The sequence below is a fragment of the Astyanax mexicanus genome, chromosome 24 (assembly GCF_023375975.1).
Source record: "Astyanax mexicanus isolate ESR-SI-001 chromosome 24, AstMex3_surface, whole genome shotgun sequence".
Lineage (NCBI taxonomy): Eukaryota > Metazoa > Chordata > Actinopteri > Characiformes > Acestrorhamphidae > Astyanax > Astyanax mexicanus.
Genome location: NC_064431.1, coordinates 4,144,909 through 4,158,115, shown reverse-complemented (window position 1 = coordinate 4,158,115; position 13,207 = coordinate 4,144,909). Strand labels below are relative to the sequence as shown.

Below are 13,207 nucleotides of genomic sequence, written 5' to 3'. Positions count from 1 at the left end.
TCTCTTCCACTGTGTTATTATATCACTGACAGTTGGCTGTGGAATATTTAGAAGTGAGTAGTGAAATTTCACAACTGGACTTGTTGTTGTACAGATGCTGCATCTTATAACGGTACCACAGTGCTGGAGTTCACTGAGCTCCTGAGAGCCTGAGACCCATTATTTTACTAATGTTTGTAGAAGCATTCCCAGCATGCCTAGCTGCTACTTTTATTATATTACATTTATTATACACCTGTGACCATGAAAGTAATTGGGACCTGAATTTAATGATTTGGATGGATGAGCGAATACTTTTGGCAATATATAGTCTGAATATATAGTTGACTCTAATGTGAATTAGTGACAATTGGATGCACTTGCACAGTTCTTTTCCATTAGCATATCATTACCATAATCCATGATCACGAGTGATGCATTATATCAGACTTGCTGACAGAGCTGAGCAGTAAACCTTAAACATGTCTGTGCCAAAGAAAATATATAAATTATATAATGACTTACTACAAGCATTCTTAAGCGAGGTAATATGTCTCCCATGCACTGTAAAGATTTTTCCAGTGACTGGGTGACCTAGTTGCACTTAGTTATCTTTAATATTTATTTAATCTTATCTGTAAATAATTCATGAGCTAAATGCGAGTCCTCACCAGTGGAGTAACATGCAAAGAAATGTGAATAATTCACAGTAAAGAGAACAGGGTGTCCTGAATAATAGGCTCTAATGGATTTGGAATATATCACAGATTGTTTTAAGTTATGTTGACTTAGATCATATTGTGATCATCTCTATTTTCTTCAGAAAAATGTAAAGTCTTCAGAATTTACATATGCTATATATATTTACATTTAAGGAATGTGTATTTTTGCAAAGCTAAATCAGAAAAGGTTGGGACAGTATGGAAAAAGCAAAAACAAACAAAATCCTTATTGTTTCTTATATTTACGTTTATTTAATTGCAGGCAGCATAAAAGTGCATATACAAAAAATGTAAGTATAATTGAAAAGTTTTAATTTCAGTAATTCAGTATAAAATGAGAAACTCGTATATAGATGCATTACACAAGTGTAACGAGTGATTTATTTTTGGCGTTTCCCTCTGCTGACAACTTTTATGGAGATGCAGATTTCATTTTCCAGCAGGAAAATAGTCTTATATAATATTCTAATTTTCTGAGACACTTATTTTTGGGTTTTCATTGGCTGTAGTTGGCATAATCATCAACAATATAAGATATATTAACACTCAAAATGGATCACTCTGTGTGTGATACATCTATAAATAATATATGAATTTCACATTTTGAACTGAATTACTGAAATAAAGTAACTTTTCAATGATATTTTGTTTTTTGAGATGCATTAGTAAATGTAAGAAATGCGTTTTAGGCCTGCAGCACCTTTACCTCAAGTACTCAAACCCTCCTCTTCCATGGCCATGCCTTTGTAGTGTGTGCAGCCTGTAGTTTTGCATTGTTCTGTTGAAAAATATGTGGCTGTATGGAAAACATGTTATCATATGTCAAAAGAAGTGTACTGAAAAAAGAAAAAACATACACTGACATACTCTGACTGTTATTGATCAGTTATAGATCTCTAAATGTTTGTATATATTTTTAGACTCCTCCTCCTGGAAGATGCAAGCTAGCTTTTTTTAATCTGCTAAATAGTCATTATAATTACTGTTGACCCATAGCTAACATTGGGCTTTACCCACCGCCTCTCAGTGCTACATTTAAGCAGATAATAGTCTAATCTTTCCTCCTGGGAGGAAGCAGCATGACTGATAAATGACAAGGACTTAATAACTTCACCGGATGCTCAAGTTCCCCAGTGGTTTTAGGGATTAGCTGCATGGCAGGATATCATGCTTAGGCTTTATGGAAGCCAGTGAATTCTCTACAGGACTGATTGGGACTGCTGTTAACTCTAAGGGTGTTTTTGTTCAAATATAAACGTAAGATATGTTGAAGTAAATTCGTAATTGGAATAGCTCTGATAAACTAAAATAATGTTGATAATGGCACTACCGAAGTTATTCATGATTGGAATAGCACTGCTGAGGTAAATTTATGATTATAATAGCTCTGCTGAAGTAAATTCATGACTGCAATAGCTCTGCTGGGTTAAAAGCATGATTAGAGTAGCAATACCGAAGAAAATTAATGATCTAGAATAGCTCTGCTGAAGAAGCTCCGCTAAGTTAAAATCATGAATGGATTAGCACTGCCGAAGTAAATTCATGATTAGAATAGCACTACTGAGGTAAATTCATGATTTAGAATAGCTCTGCTGAAGTAGCCCTGCTGAATTAAATCATGATTGAAATTGCTCTGTTTAAGTAGCTCTGCTGAAATTAAAACCATGATTGGAATAGCACTACTGAGGTAAATTCATGATTTAGAATAGCTTTGCTGAAGTAGCTCTGCTGAATTAAAATCTTGATTGGAATAGCACTGCCAAAGTAAATTCATGATTAGAATAGCACATCTGAGGTAAGTTCATGATTTAGAATAACTCTGATAAAGTAGATCTGGGGAATTAAAATCATGATTGAAATAGTACTACTGAGGTAAATCCATGATTTAGAATAGCTCTGCTAAAGTAAATTCATGATTGGAATAGCACTACTGATGTAAATTCATGATTTAGAATAGCTCTGCTGAAGTAAATTTGTGATTGAAATAGCACTATTGAGGTAAATCCATGATTAAAGTAGCAAAGCTGCAAAATTCATAAAAACCTGCAAAAACATGTTTGGTATTAAATACTGAAAATGTTTGATTTTGTTCAGTTTTTACCAAAAACTCTTTGATGCTTTTTTACTCTAAACTGCTTCTGTAAAAAGTGTCCTGAGATCATGTTTTCTGTCGGCCTCCTGTAACCTGCTGCAATCGGTTTAACTTAGCATGCTTTCACTCACTGGACTCCCACATACTCCTGATTCTTCATGCACACCTCCACAAATTCATATACACACAGGCCTACATGTTCTCTCTCGCTCTATTCATCTCTTTCTCTCTCTCTCTCTCTCTCTCTTTTACTTACACACACACACTCACTCACTTGCACGTAAATGCACACTTGTGCACACACACACTCACACACTCACATGCATGCCTTGTACTCCTACTCACACAGACAGAGTGTTATATCATCCCTAATCCCGAATACATGCCTTTATCTGTGAACATGGTGAATAAAACATACACACAAAAGGGCCTGCAGTTTCTGATTTGTGCTTCAGTGGCTGTGTTTGCCTCAGAGCAGGACGTTTTCAGCTCCACATTTTTGAAATTGCATACTTTACAAACTCAGCTTGAAGGATTTATAGTGGAGAGTCCTGCATCTTTTATGCAGAATAAAGAAGCTCTCAGGTCATGTTTCTCTGTCTCGGTAATTGGAATCTCTCTTTTGCCTTTGTAATAAACCACCTGATATATGCAAATCATAGTCTTTAGCCTTAGAAATTCAGTATTTAATTCTAGTGGTGTAAAAGACAGTAATTGATCCTTGATCCCCCAAATGACACGGTGCTCGGTGTTACATTACCATAACAGCAGTGTGCAGAAATGACTTTTAACATGAGGCAATAGAGACGCAGAACTCAGTGCTGTTATGCAACTGCCTTTTTTCCATCACAACAACGTACACTTTAAGAGTATATTATATTGTCATATACACACAATTGTTAGATTATAATATTATAGGCTCATATTAAATGAACTTGTGTGTGCTTAAGGGTATAAGAAAATATTAATATATATTTATATTGTATTACAATATTTTGTTTTGTAATACTGTATTGATTTTAAAAAACACAGTCTTGATTCATAAATATGCCTACATTTGCTGTTATATAACATATATGTAACCAAGTTATTTTATTTTATTTTGATAATAACAGTAATCTAACACTGTGGCTCAGCTCCACTTAAGAGTCTGTAAATACCCATACAGAACTACACTGTGAATCTCAAAGTGCAAATTGCTGCTTATCTAGCACTATGTGGTTTGTGGTTAGTGATGTTTGTTAGCTCTGCAGCTCACTGTATGAACTTAAAGTGTAGAAAGCTTTGTTATTTGGTTAAACTTTTACTTCGTTTTACACCTCAAGGTGCCTTAATATATATATGTGAACAGCAGAAAGAGTGAAACAAAACCAGTTAATCTTCCAAATCAAATCGGCTAAATTTTCGATAATATCAGCTGTTGCGCATTTTGGCTGAAAATCGGATTAATCGATACATTGCCGATTGATCGTTCCATCTTTAGATAGAGGTGTTGTTTTCGGTCTTCAGCTCCCACTGTTATGATTGCATAAAGAGTGAACGTTTCTTTTATTCAGATTTTGCTTACAGTATTGTTATATATCGACATATATATTTAATCTTATCCCCTGTATTTTGATGCGTACTGTATCGGCAAGTTCTTGCAAATACACAGCCTTAGTGTTTCAGTGAAAAGCTAAGATATGTCACCTTTTTTTGGCTAAAAAAATATGATCCATTCTGTGACTAAGAAAGAGTCTTGTGATCTGTATATCCTGCTAAATTTCCATACCAACAATACCGAGAGTTTACTACAATTGGCTGTTGGAACACTGCAGAAAATATCCATAGACCCTGAAAAATGCAAACGCTGCAAACAAAGCCTTTCACAGACGAGTCCCTTCACTGAAACATGCATTCATTTAAATTCCTCAACTTTTCATTGAAATATTGTGTTAGTTTGCCGCTCTGTGTCTCTGGCAGGGCAGGTTTCAGCACTAAAACACAGTCACAGATGTATGGCTTCAGATTTGCTCATATTTGGCTCTTGAAACTGTGCTTTGAACTTCAGAGGCTTTCAGAGCTTGTTCTGTGGTGTGCCGTGAGCTTTTCTACAGAGGATGCCCCAGTTGAATAGTGTGGAGTTCTGTCTCACACCCTGAGCACAGTACCCTCGGGCTGAGAGAACATTGCTGCGGTTTCCCTTCTGTTCTTTTCAACCCTGCAGCTTCTGACACTTCCAGACTCGACAGTCCTGTGAAGTTGTGAAGCTCAGATGAGTGGAGATGGAGGGACACAAGTCTAATAGCGAATCAATTTAAGCTCATCTGAGGTCTCATCAAATGGGATGTAGTTTCAATCTGGGATGTACTGTCATGCATACAATAAATCAGACCTGCTTCAATTCTGCTTTATTTTTTGCATTTTTTCTGAATCCTAAAGCTATCATGAGTTATATGACGACCATGATTGTGGAGGTACTCTATAAAGTTATAAAATCTCTTAAGCTGTACTCCCTCCTTGTACGGCCACAAGTCTCAGTCTGTACCTTCTGAACACGTACCGTTTAGCTGCTGACTAAGAGGGTCAGGGGCATTACATTAATAATATTTATAGTTTTGTTTGAGTTTAACACGAGCCTTGTTGGGATAAAAGTTGTTTTACATGGGAAGATGTTGTTGTATTTGTTTCCTGACAAGAGGTCAGGAAATTATTACTGTCCCAACCCAAAAATGTGATAAAATATAATTGAAATTCAGTTTAAAATGTAAAACTCGTATATAGATGTATTACACGAAGAGTGATCTATATTTGGCATTTTCCTCTGCTGACAACTTTTAAGGAGATGTGGATTTCATTTTCCAGCAGGACTTTGCACACTGCCCACACTGCCGAAAGTACCAATATATAACATTTTTATATATTGTTCTTATATCAAATTTTAATTTTCTGAGACACTGATTCTTGGGTTTTCATTGGCTATAAGCCATAATCATTAACAATAAAAGAAAAACAAAACACTTAAAATAGATCACTCTGTGTGTAATACATCTATATAATAAGTCACATTTTGAACTGAATTACTGAAATAATCAATGATATTCAATTTTTTTTTTAGATGCATTAGTGTATATATATGAGGTAAAAATCTATGTTGGAATGTGCAGTTCAGGAATTATAAATGACTAGGTGCATTTGGACAGAAAAGAAAGCAGTGAGGATATTCAGTAATAATTATTTTACCCCAGCTCCCCAGGTAAACTAATCCTGTCTGAATATGGCTGTGGTCTATAATGTATAGTAATGTCCTGTAATGTTATGTAGCATTGATGTTTGTTCACTAAATTCGGAGAGTTGACATTGAATGATATCAGTTCAGGCTTAAAAAAAAAAAATCTTACATGCTTGTGAGCGAAAACATGGACTAAAATTCTGTCCTCTTTTTTAACTGCATCATTTTGATCCTAAATCTAAAAGTTATTAATGTTTTCTTTTTTTTTTTTAGATAAAATAATCTGAAATCTAGTTAGTGTGTAGTATTACACTTTTGTGGTTCAAACACTCTAATCTCATTATTTCCCAACCTTAGTGACTGCTGGATGCTTTAAAAAGAAGGAATGAGAGGTTATAATTGGATTTAGCTTAAACTCTGCCTAAAATTACTTGGCCGAGAGTTCTCTAATAACCTTAATTCCATTTTTCACACTTGCGGCACAGCTTATCCCTGTTGAACCAAACTGAAAAACAGGACACGAGTCTAATAACTTGTTTTTTTGTTTCTTCACAGAAACCTTGGGAAGTCTGGACTGAGGGTGTCATGCCTTGGGTTAGGTGAGTGTTCTTCGACATCTTTTATTAAAGATCTAGCTTTGTTAGATTGTGATGTTTTAGAACAGTCTCATCTTATCTCTGGAAAAGAATAGTAATCATATCATATAAAGTGCATCAGTTGTGTCCAATCAGGAAGTGATTCCAGCTTTTTTTTCACAGGAACATGGGTGACGTTTGGTGGTCAAATCACAGACGAGGTAAGACTACTCAGAACACAGTCCTGCTGTTTGGGTTGTTTAAGTGGCTGTTTTTGATGCCTCTTTAAATATCTCTGCTTCTTATGTACTCTCCTAATTTCTTGACTGAAATATACACTTGATAAGCACTTTATCAAAAAGTTACACTCATGCACCAACTTGTGCATATTGTTTTATAATCAGCCAATTATGTGGCAGTAGGGATGTGACGTGACTGTCATCTCACAATACGAGACGAGACATTATTGGGTATACGAAAATTCTAATTAACCCTGAATTATACAAAATGCAAAACTGCAGTTGATTATCTATATGAATTTTGTATAATTTATTATATGCAGGAAAAGACAGAATAGCATGCAAGTACTGCAGCTGGTTTTACCTTAAACCCATCAAATTCTCTCCTGTATGATCTCTAGTGTTTCTTCAGACCATATATGATTTATTGTCAGATAACTCTTAGTGAGGGTTCTGTATTAAACTGGCAATCCCCTTGAGGGATTTATACAGACCTGGCAACCTGACAGAAATAGTTTATACATTATGTCGTGTCAATGTGGCACAAGATCTTGTCACACAAAACAGCACTCCCTAGAGTTGATCAGAAACAGAAAATGACAGAAAGGCTACAGATAAGTACAATTGTGGTGAACACCAACGTCCGAACCCAAAGAAGGTCTAAAACAGTTTTAGACCATGTCAGGTTTCTAGTCTGTCTACCAAGAACAGAAAGCTGAGGCTGCAGTGGCTCAGCACAGACTTAAGCCTAGTTTATACTTCTGCGTCAAACCTACGCCGTAGCCTAATCGTATTCAGCGAAAGTTCCCTACCCAGTGGAGTATGTTCATACTCCTGTGTGCGCGTATCAGCGGCTCTGCGTCACTCTGCAGTTTAAACCGTGAAGGCAGGAATGTGTGGGTGGGGACACAAGGCCCAGTGGACGAATCACAGCTGTAGCTGTCCGTAACACGCAGTTACATTTCCAGAAAGGTGTGCATTGAGCCATGGTGTAGGTTCAACGCACAAGTATACATTGGCCTTTACCCAAACTGGACATGAGAAGACTAGGAAAACTTGGTAACCTGGTCTGATTAATTTTCATTTCAACTGAGGCTTACACTTACTCTTAAAAAAAAATCTGATTTTTGTGCTGACATCAAAAATCTATGAGACCAGCCTGCCTTACATTGACAGTCTAGGCTGGTGGAGATAATATAATGGTGTGGTAAACTATTAAAGTATAGTTACTGACCATGTGAATCCCTTTATGGCCACAATTTACCCGTCTTCTGTTGGCTGCTTCAATCAAAGTAATGTGCAGTGTCTCAAAGCAAAGAATTTTTTTAATTGGTTGCACAATTATGACATTTGTCTTGTTTTTCTTCAGTGTTTTCTCAGTCAGTGGATGTAAATCCAGTAAAACACTTTTGGGTTTTGAATGGAGACTGTAGATTTGCGAACATTACATTTTGTGACACAAATATTTTCCACATCTATATAAATATTTCCAATACCTTGTGGAATCCTTTGCCCTGTGATTTGAGGCTATGCTGCAGTGCTACCCAGTATTAGTGTATGTATAGTATAGTATGTTCCTAGTAAAGCGTACATTGCTTAATGAGTGTATACTCTCAGGCCAGCTCATTAACGGAGTTCACGTTGAGCTAGAAGGCAGTGTGGTGCGCTGTACATGGAAAGTGCTGAATAATTAAAGAGACTGAAGCACCTTAAACGCTGCTATCCCCCCTCGATCCACTCCGCTCCTCTCTTCCCCTCTAACAGATGGCCGAACAGCTGATGACTCTGGCTTACGAGAACGGGATCAATCTGTTCGACACAGCCGAGGTCTACGCTGCAGGAAAGTGAGTGAGCCAAAATTGACATACAGCACACCTCATCACACCGAAATTACCCCCACTGCCATACACTAGAACATATGCCACTGCTCCAGTCCAGCCCAACAAATTACATAATGAAGAATGGCTTGAGGAGAACTGAGGTGCTGTGTGATATGCTCTGGCAAGATAAGGATAATTGCACACATGCCACAAATGCACACACATATATATATATATATATATATATATATATATATATATATATATATATATATATATATATATATATATATATATATATATATATATATATATATATATATATATCTCACACTGATGTGACACAGCCAGCATAGCAGATAATGAAAGATTATGACAGAGGAGCTTAAAGTACTGTGATCGTCTCAAAAAAACACAATTCAGCAGTTCTGAAATAATGGACAGCCATGCCACTGTATGACAGTCGTATTTCACATCTGTCCTTGAGTCAGTGATTATATGTGAGCCCTGTGTGGAGAAATGCAGCAAAACCAGCCACCCGTGGATCAGAGGGTCAAGGTACAGCAGTGAGAAAAAAAAAAAAAAAAAAAACACCAAATTAATGTCGCTTCCACACAGTGTACATTGTCTTAAAAATTTAATTCTTGTCACTGAAGATTAAAGGTCAAAAGGCTGAGAAACACAAGCTTATATATAGAGATTTTTGAGCGTAATGCTTTAGAATATCCCATAATGAACAATAACAATAATAATGTTTTAGTGAGGCTTAACCTCAGCCAGTCTTTGTTGTTAGCAGGACGAAGCATGATAATCCAAGAGATTATCTTCATAAATCCCCTACAGTCACTAATTTAAGATTACACAACCTAGAGATATCCCTGTTCCTTACTGTGCCATCATTTTGTGGTCAGACAGATTTCTTTATATCGTCGATGTCCAATAAAAAACAATTATCTCCATTTTTGTCGATTTTTGGTTTACTACATAATTTGAACAGACAAACTGTCCCCTCACACTGTGCCAAAATTTATTGGTGAATGGACCAATAGAAACTCTTTGAAATGACCTGAAATAAAGTATTTTTTACATTGACTTCCATTAAAAGTTTACAAGGTTTTTTCTTTCTCCTGTAAAGTTGCTGTTTTGGAGATAAGTGTTTTTCCATTGGACAGCAAAGATATAGAAACGAATATGAAGATGTTTTGTGGCCCAAAAATAAGCCACCTCACGCAAATATATTTAATTTAGCAATTTCTGACAGTTTTCATCAGCAATTTTCATATCAGTTGAGTCAGTAACAACGCAGGCATTCAAGCAACAAAACATGGTGATGTGCAGTTTTTTTTTTTCTCACAGTTTATCAATAGTATATAATATACTGCAACAAAACAGTCAGACACAGTAATGCACTTGTGTAGATCAGGGGTCTGCAAGTGCAAGTCCACTAAACCATCAAGTTATTAATTTCTAGGAGATGTGACTTTAAATAGGATTCTTTTAAACTAAAGAAAAACTGCATTGACATGCTATAAACTCCTTCCCAAAAAGTCAAGTAGGTCAAGTCGGTTTGCTCAATGCAGACACACAGATTAAATGATAAATAGGTAATACAGTTAGTCATCTGAGTGTGTATTTGTGCATCAAGACTGGCCTGTGTGACCAAACGGGTTTAAAAACATATAAAATGATTTAATCAATTTTAGATTCTTACTCAGACATTTTATATAGTCGGGTTGAACCATGTACAAGTAATGGTGTGGTTTATGCATCATTAACAATGCATGCAAATGAGGGAAAAGGGCAGAAAACCTCCAAAATTTGCTTTCATTTGCTTTTTTTTTTTTTTTTTTTTTTTTGCATTTGTTGTTTGTATTATAGGAGTAAATGGATGCAAATTTATCTTTTTACGTCATTCTTGTGTCATAATGATACACATGCACTCAAATGAGGTACCACAGAAACCACTTGGCAACACACTAACAACAGCTTAGCTACACCATAGCAACCACTAATAAACACCATAACTATTAGCTACCTCCTGAAACCCAGACTTTTGCTTGGTGGGCCTTTTTTATTTAATTTGTTTTAATTTAATTTAATTTAATTAAGCCGTTGCGGAAACACTGTGTTTATTTTAACATTTAATAATCATCCTTGCCATTTGTGATCAGAAGGACCCAATTAGTCCAATAACAATATTTTAGCTTTCTACAGTAAATACATAATTTTTTTTATGATTTTTTTTTTTGTTTGTTTGTTTGTTTTTTATAAACCTGGCTCATGTTTCTGTCTGGACTGGCTGTGCAAATGTTTGACTGGTATTCCCGTCATCTTGTTTTCAATTAGTTGAGTGGATTGTAAGATTGTCATGGGACCACTAGATGGTACTATCAGAGTCTCCATATGAGGCCAAATGGTCAATGTTTTTTATGATGCAGAGAGGCAGAAATGTGAAGTCCCCGTATGAGGACACATGGCCTCGAGGTTAAGAAACACTGCGGCAACCACTAAGAAACACCATAGCAACCAGTTAAAATCCATAGCAAAAACCTATTAAAAACATTTTCCTACTATCATCACATAGCAACACCCTAGTGACCGCCTGGAATTGGGAACCACTTAATCTGTGCAGTCGTCATTCTTCGACTCCTTTTATAAAATGCAATTTTCTTATTGAATCTAAAATATATGATGATGTCACTAAGGCCAGCAGTACAGCTCAGACCTTATTATACAATGTCATATTCTCTAATAGAGTTACCTAAGGTGTCACAAGACGTTACAGTCCTGACCCCAGGAAGCTACGACCTCAGAGATTCAGACGGAGAGAGTGTTAACGTGAGAAATCCCCTGTATGACAGTCCCGCCGCTACGAATTGCTCAAGTTGCCAGATCTGCGCCTCTGTTCCCTGCAGCGCTGTGATGCTGCTCCCATATGAGGACACTAAGCACCGCTCAGCAGAATTCAGCCGGCGTTCCAGTGCTAATACATCTGAACGAGAAGAAGGGCCTGACACATGATGCTTCATTAATAAACTGTGCAAATGAAGGGTGGAGAAGAGCGGCGAGCGTGCGCTGCACTGTTAGCTCGGCGCTAAACGGCGTTGTCCTTTTGAGTGACTGGATAGAGATAATTGTAGAGAGGTTTGCTGTGGTTTGCTCTTCGGATTTGCAGTTTGGAACAGAACAAATGCTGCCTCTACAGCAGTTAAGCGTCGTGGATGTGGTCACGGGCCTGTGGTAAGAGAGGGCAAACACCCTGGAGTAAATATTCAGCCTGCAGCCTGGCAGGAAAGACTGAATACAAAATACACAGATGCAAAAACGCACACACACACACACACACACACACACGCAAAGGCATGCACATGTACACGGCCTGTTGTGTGAAAACACACAGACACATCAATTCTCATAACCTCTCTCTGTCTCTCTCTCTCCCTCTCTCATAAGCAAATAAAAACACAGGCTGCGCCACCCACTCGCCCGTCTGCCTCTATCTCCATCTCTCTTACACACACACACACACACACACACTTGTAGATAATCTCATGGACACTTGCTTTGAGCTGGTTGTGCTTAAAAAGGGTTTTCATGACCTGCATAATATTTACGTGCATTATGTCTAATTATGTATTTGCTATTTAAAGACGTGCTAAAGAAATAATTCCACAACAATTCCCACAAATACTCCTCTTTCCCCAAAATAAATCAATCAAATAAGATATATTTGTTGAATAAAGTTTTTCATTCATTTGCTAGTAGAAGGTTAAGCTCCTCTAGATTGCATCCAAATCTGAATGACCATATTTACCCCAGAGTTCTTGAAAATATTGGATTTAGTAGTCCTAGAGTCACATTTTTAGATTTTAATTTGATTAAAAATTTGAAAACCATGAATCTCAATTTTATTACACTTTACAATTATGTGCTATTTTGTGTTGGTCTATCACTTAAAATCTTAATGAAATACATTAGATTTTGTGGTTGGAAGGTGCCAAAATGTACTTTTGAATACTTTTGCAAGCTGCTATATAGATAAGATTCAAGATTCAAAGCGATTTAAAGTTTTCTTGTACAATAGCAAGTTTTGCTATAGCAACATGATGATGTGAATTAAGAAATGCTTCAAAATGATCTGAAATAAACTCTCTTAACATTGACTTCCATTGAAAGTTTTGAAGGTTTTTTTTTTTCTCTCTCCTGTAAAGTTGCTGTTTTGGAGATACTTGTTTTTCATTTTACAGCGACATTATATAATGAAGCAAGAAATAACAAACTAGTTAAATATAATAGATATATATGCCGAAATAGAAGTTCCTAGATGTACAGATGGAAAAAAGTTTAGAGAGAATTTAGAAAGCAAACATGACACCAAACTGACAAGATACCGGGTAGGATGTGCAGGTTTGAGTTTCACCTTTTTCATCATTGAATTCTGAGAAACACATTCAGCACACATTCATTTTAGACCTCTGCTTAAAACCCGGCCGACGGATCTCAAAGCGGGGCTGGAAATACCAGAACATTTCAAAAAGGAAGACCTGAAGGGTCAAACTAATTGGATAA

The 13,207-nt window shown here is 36.5% G+C and overlaps 1 protein-coding gene across 5 annotated transcripts in view; it reads left to right on the top strand.

Moving 5' to 3' along the window:
- Nucleotides 1-13,207, top strand: part of kcnab2a (potassium voltage-gated channel subfamily A regulatory beta subunit 2a) — a 134,186-nt gene that overhangs the window by 95,519 nt on the left and 25,460 nt on the right. For all 5 annotated transcript variants that reach the window (XM_022682264.2, XM_022682265.2, XM_049471644.1 and 2 more), the window contains 3 exons: nt 6,560-6,603; nt 6,763-6,800; nt 8,583-8,662. In XM_022682264.2, coding sequence (XP_022537985.1) covers nt 6,560-6,603; nt 6,763-6,800; nt 8,583-8,662 — 162 coding nt within the window. The remainder of the gene's footprint in view (nt 1-6,559; nt 6,604-6,762; nt 6,801-8,582; nt 8,663-13,207) is intronic.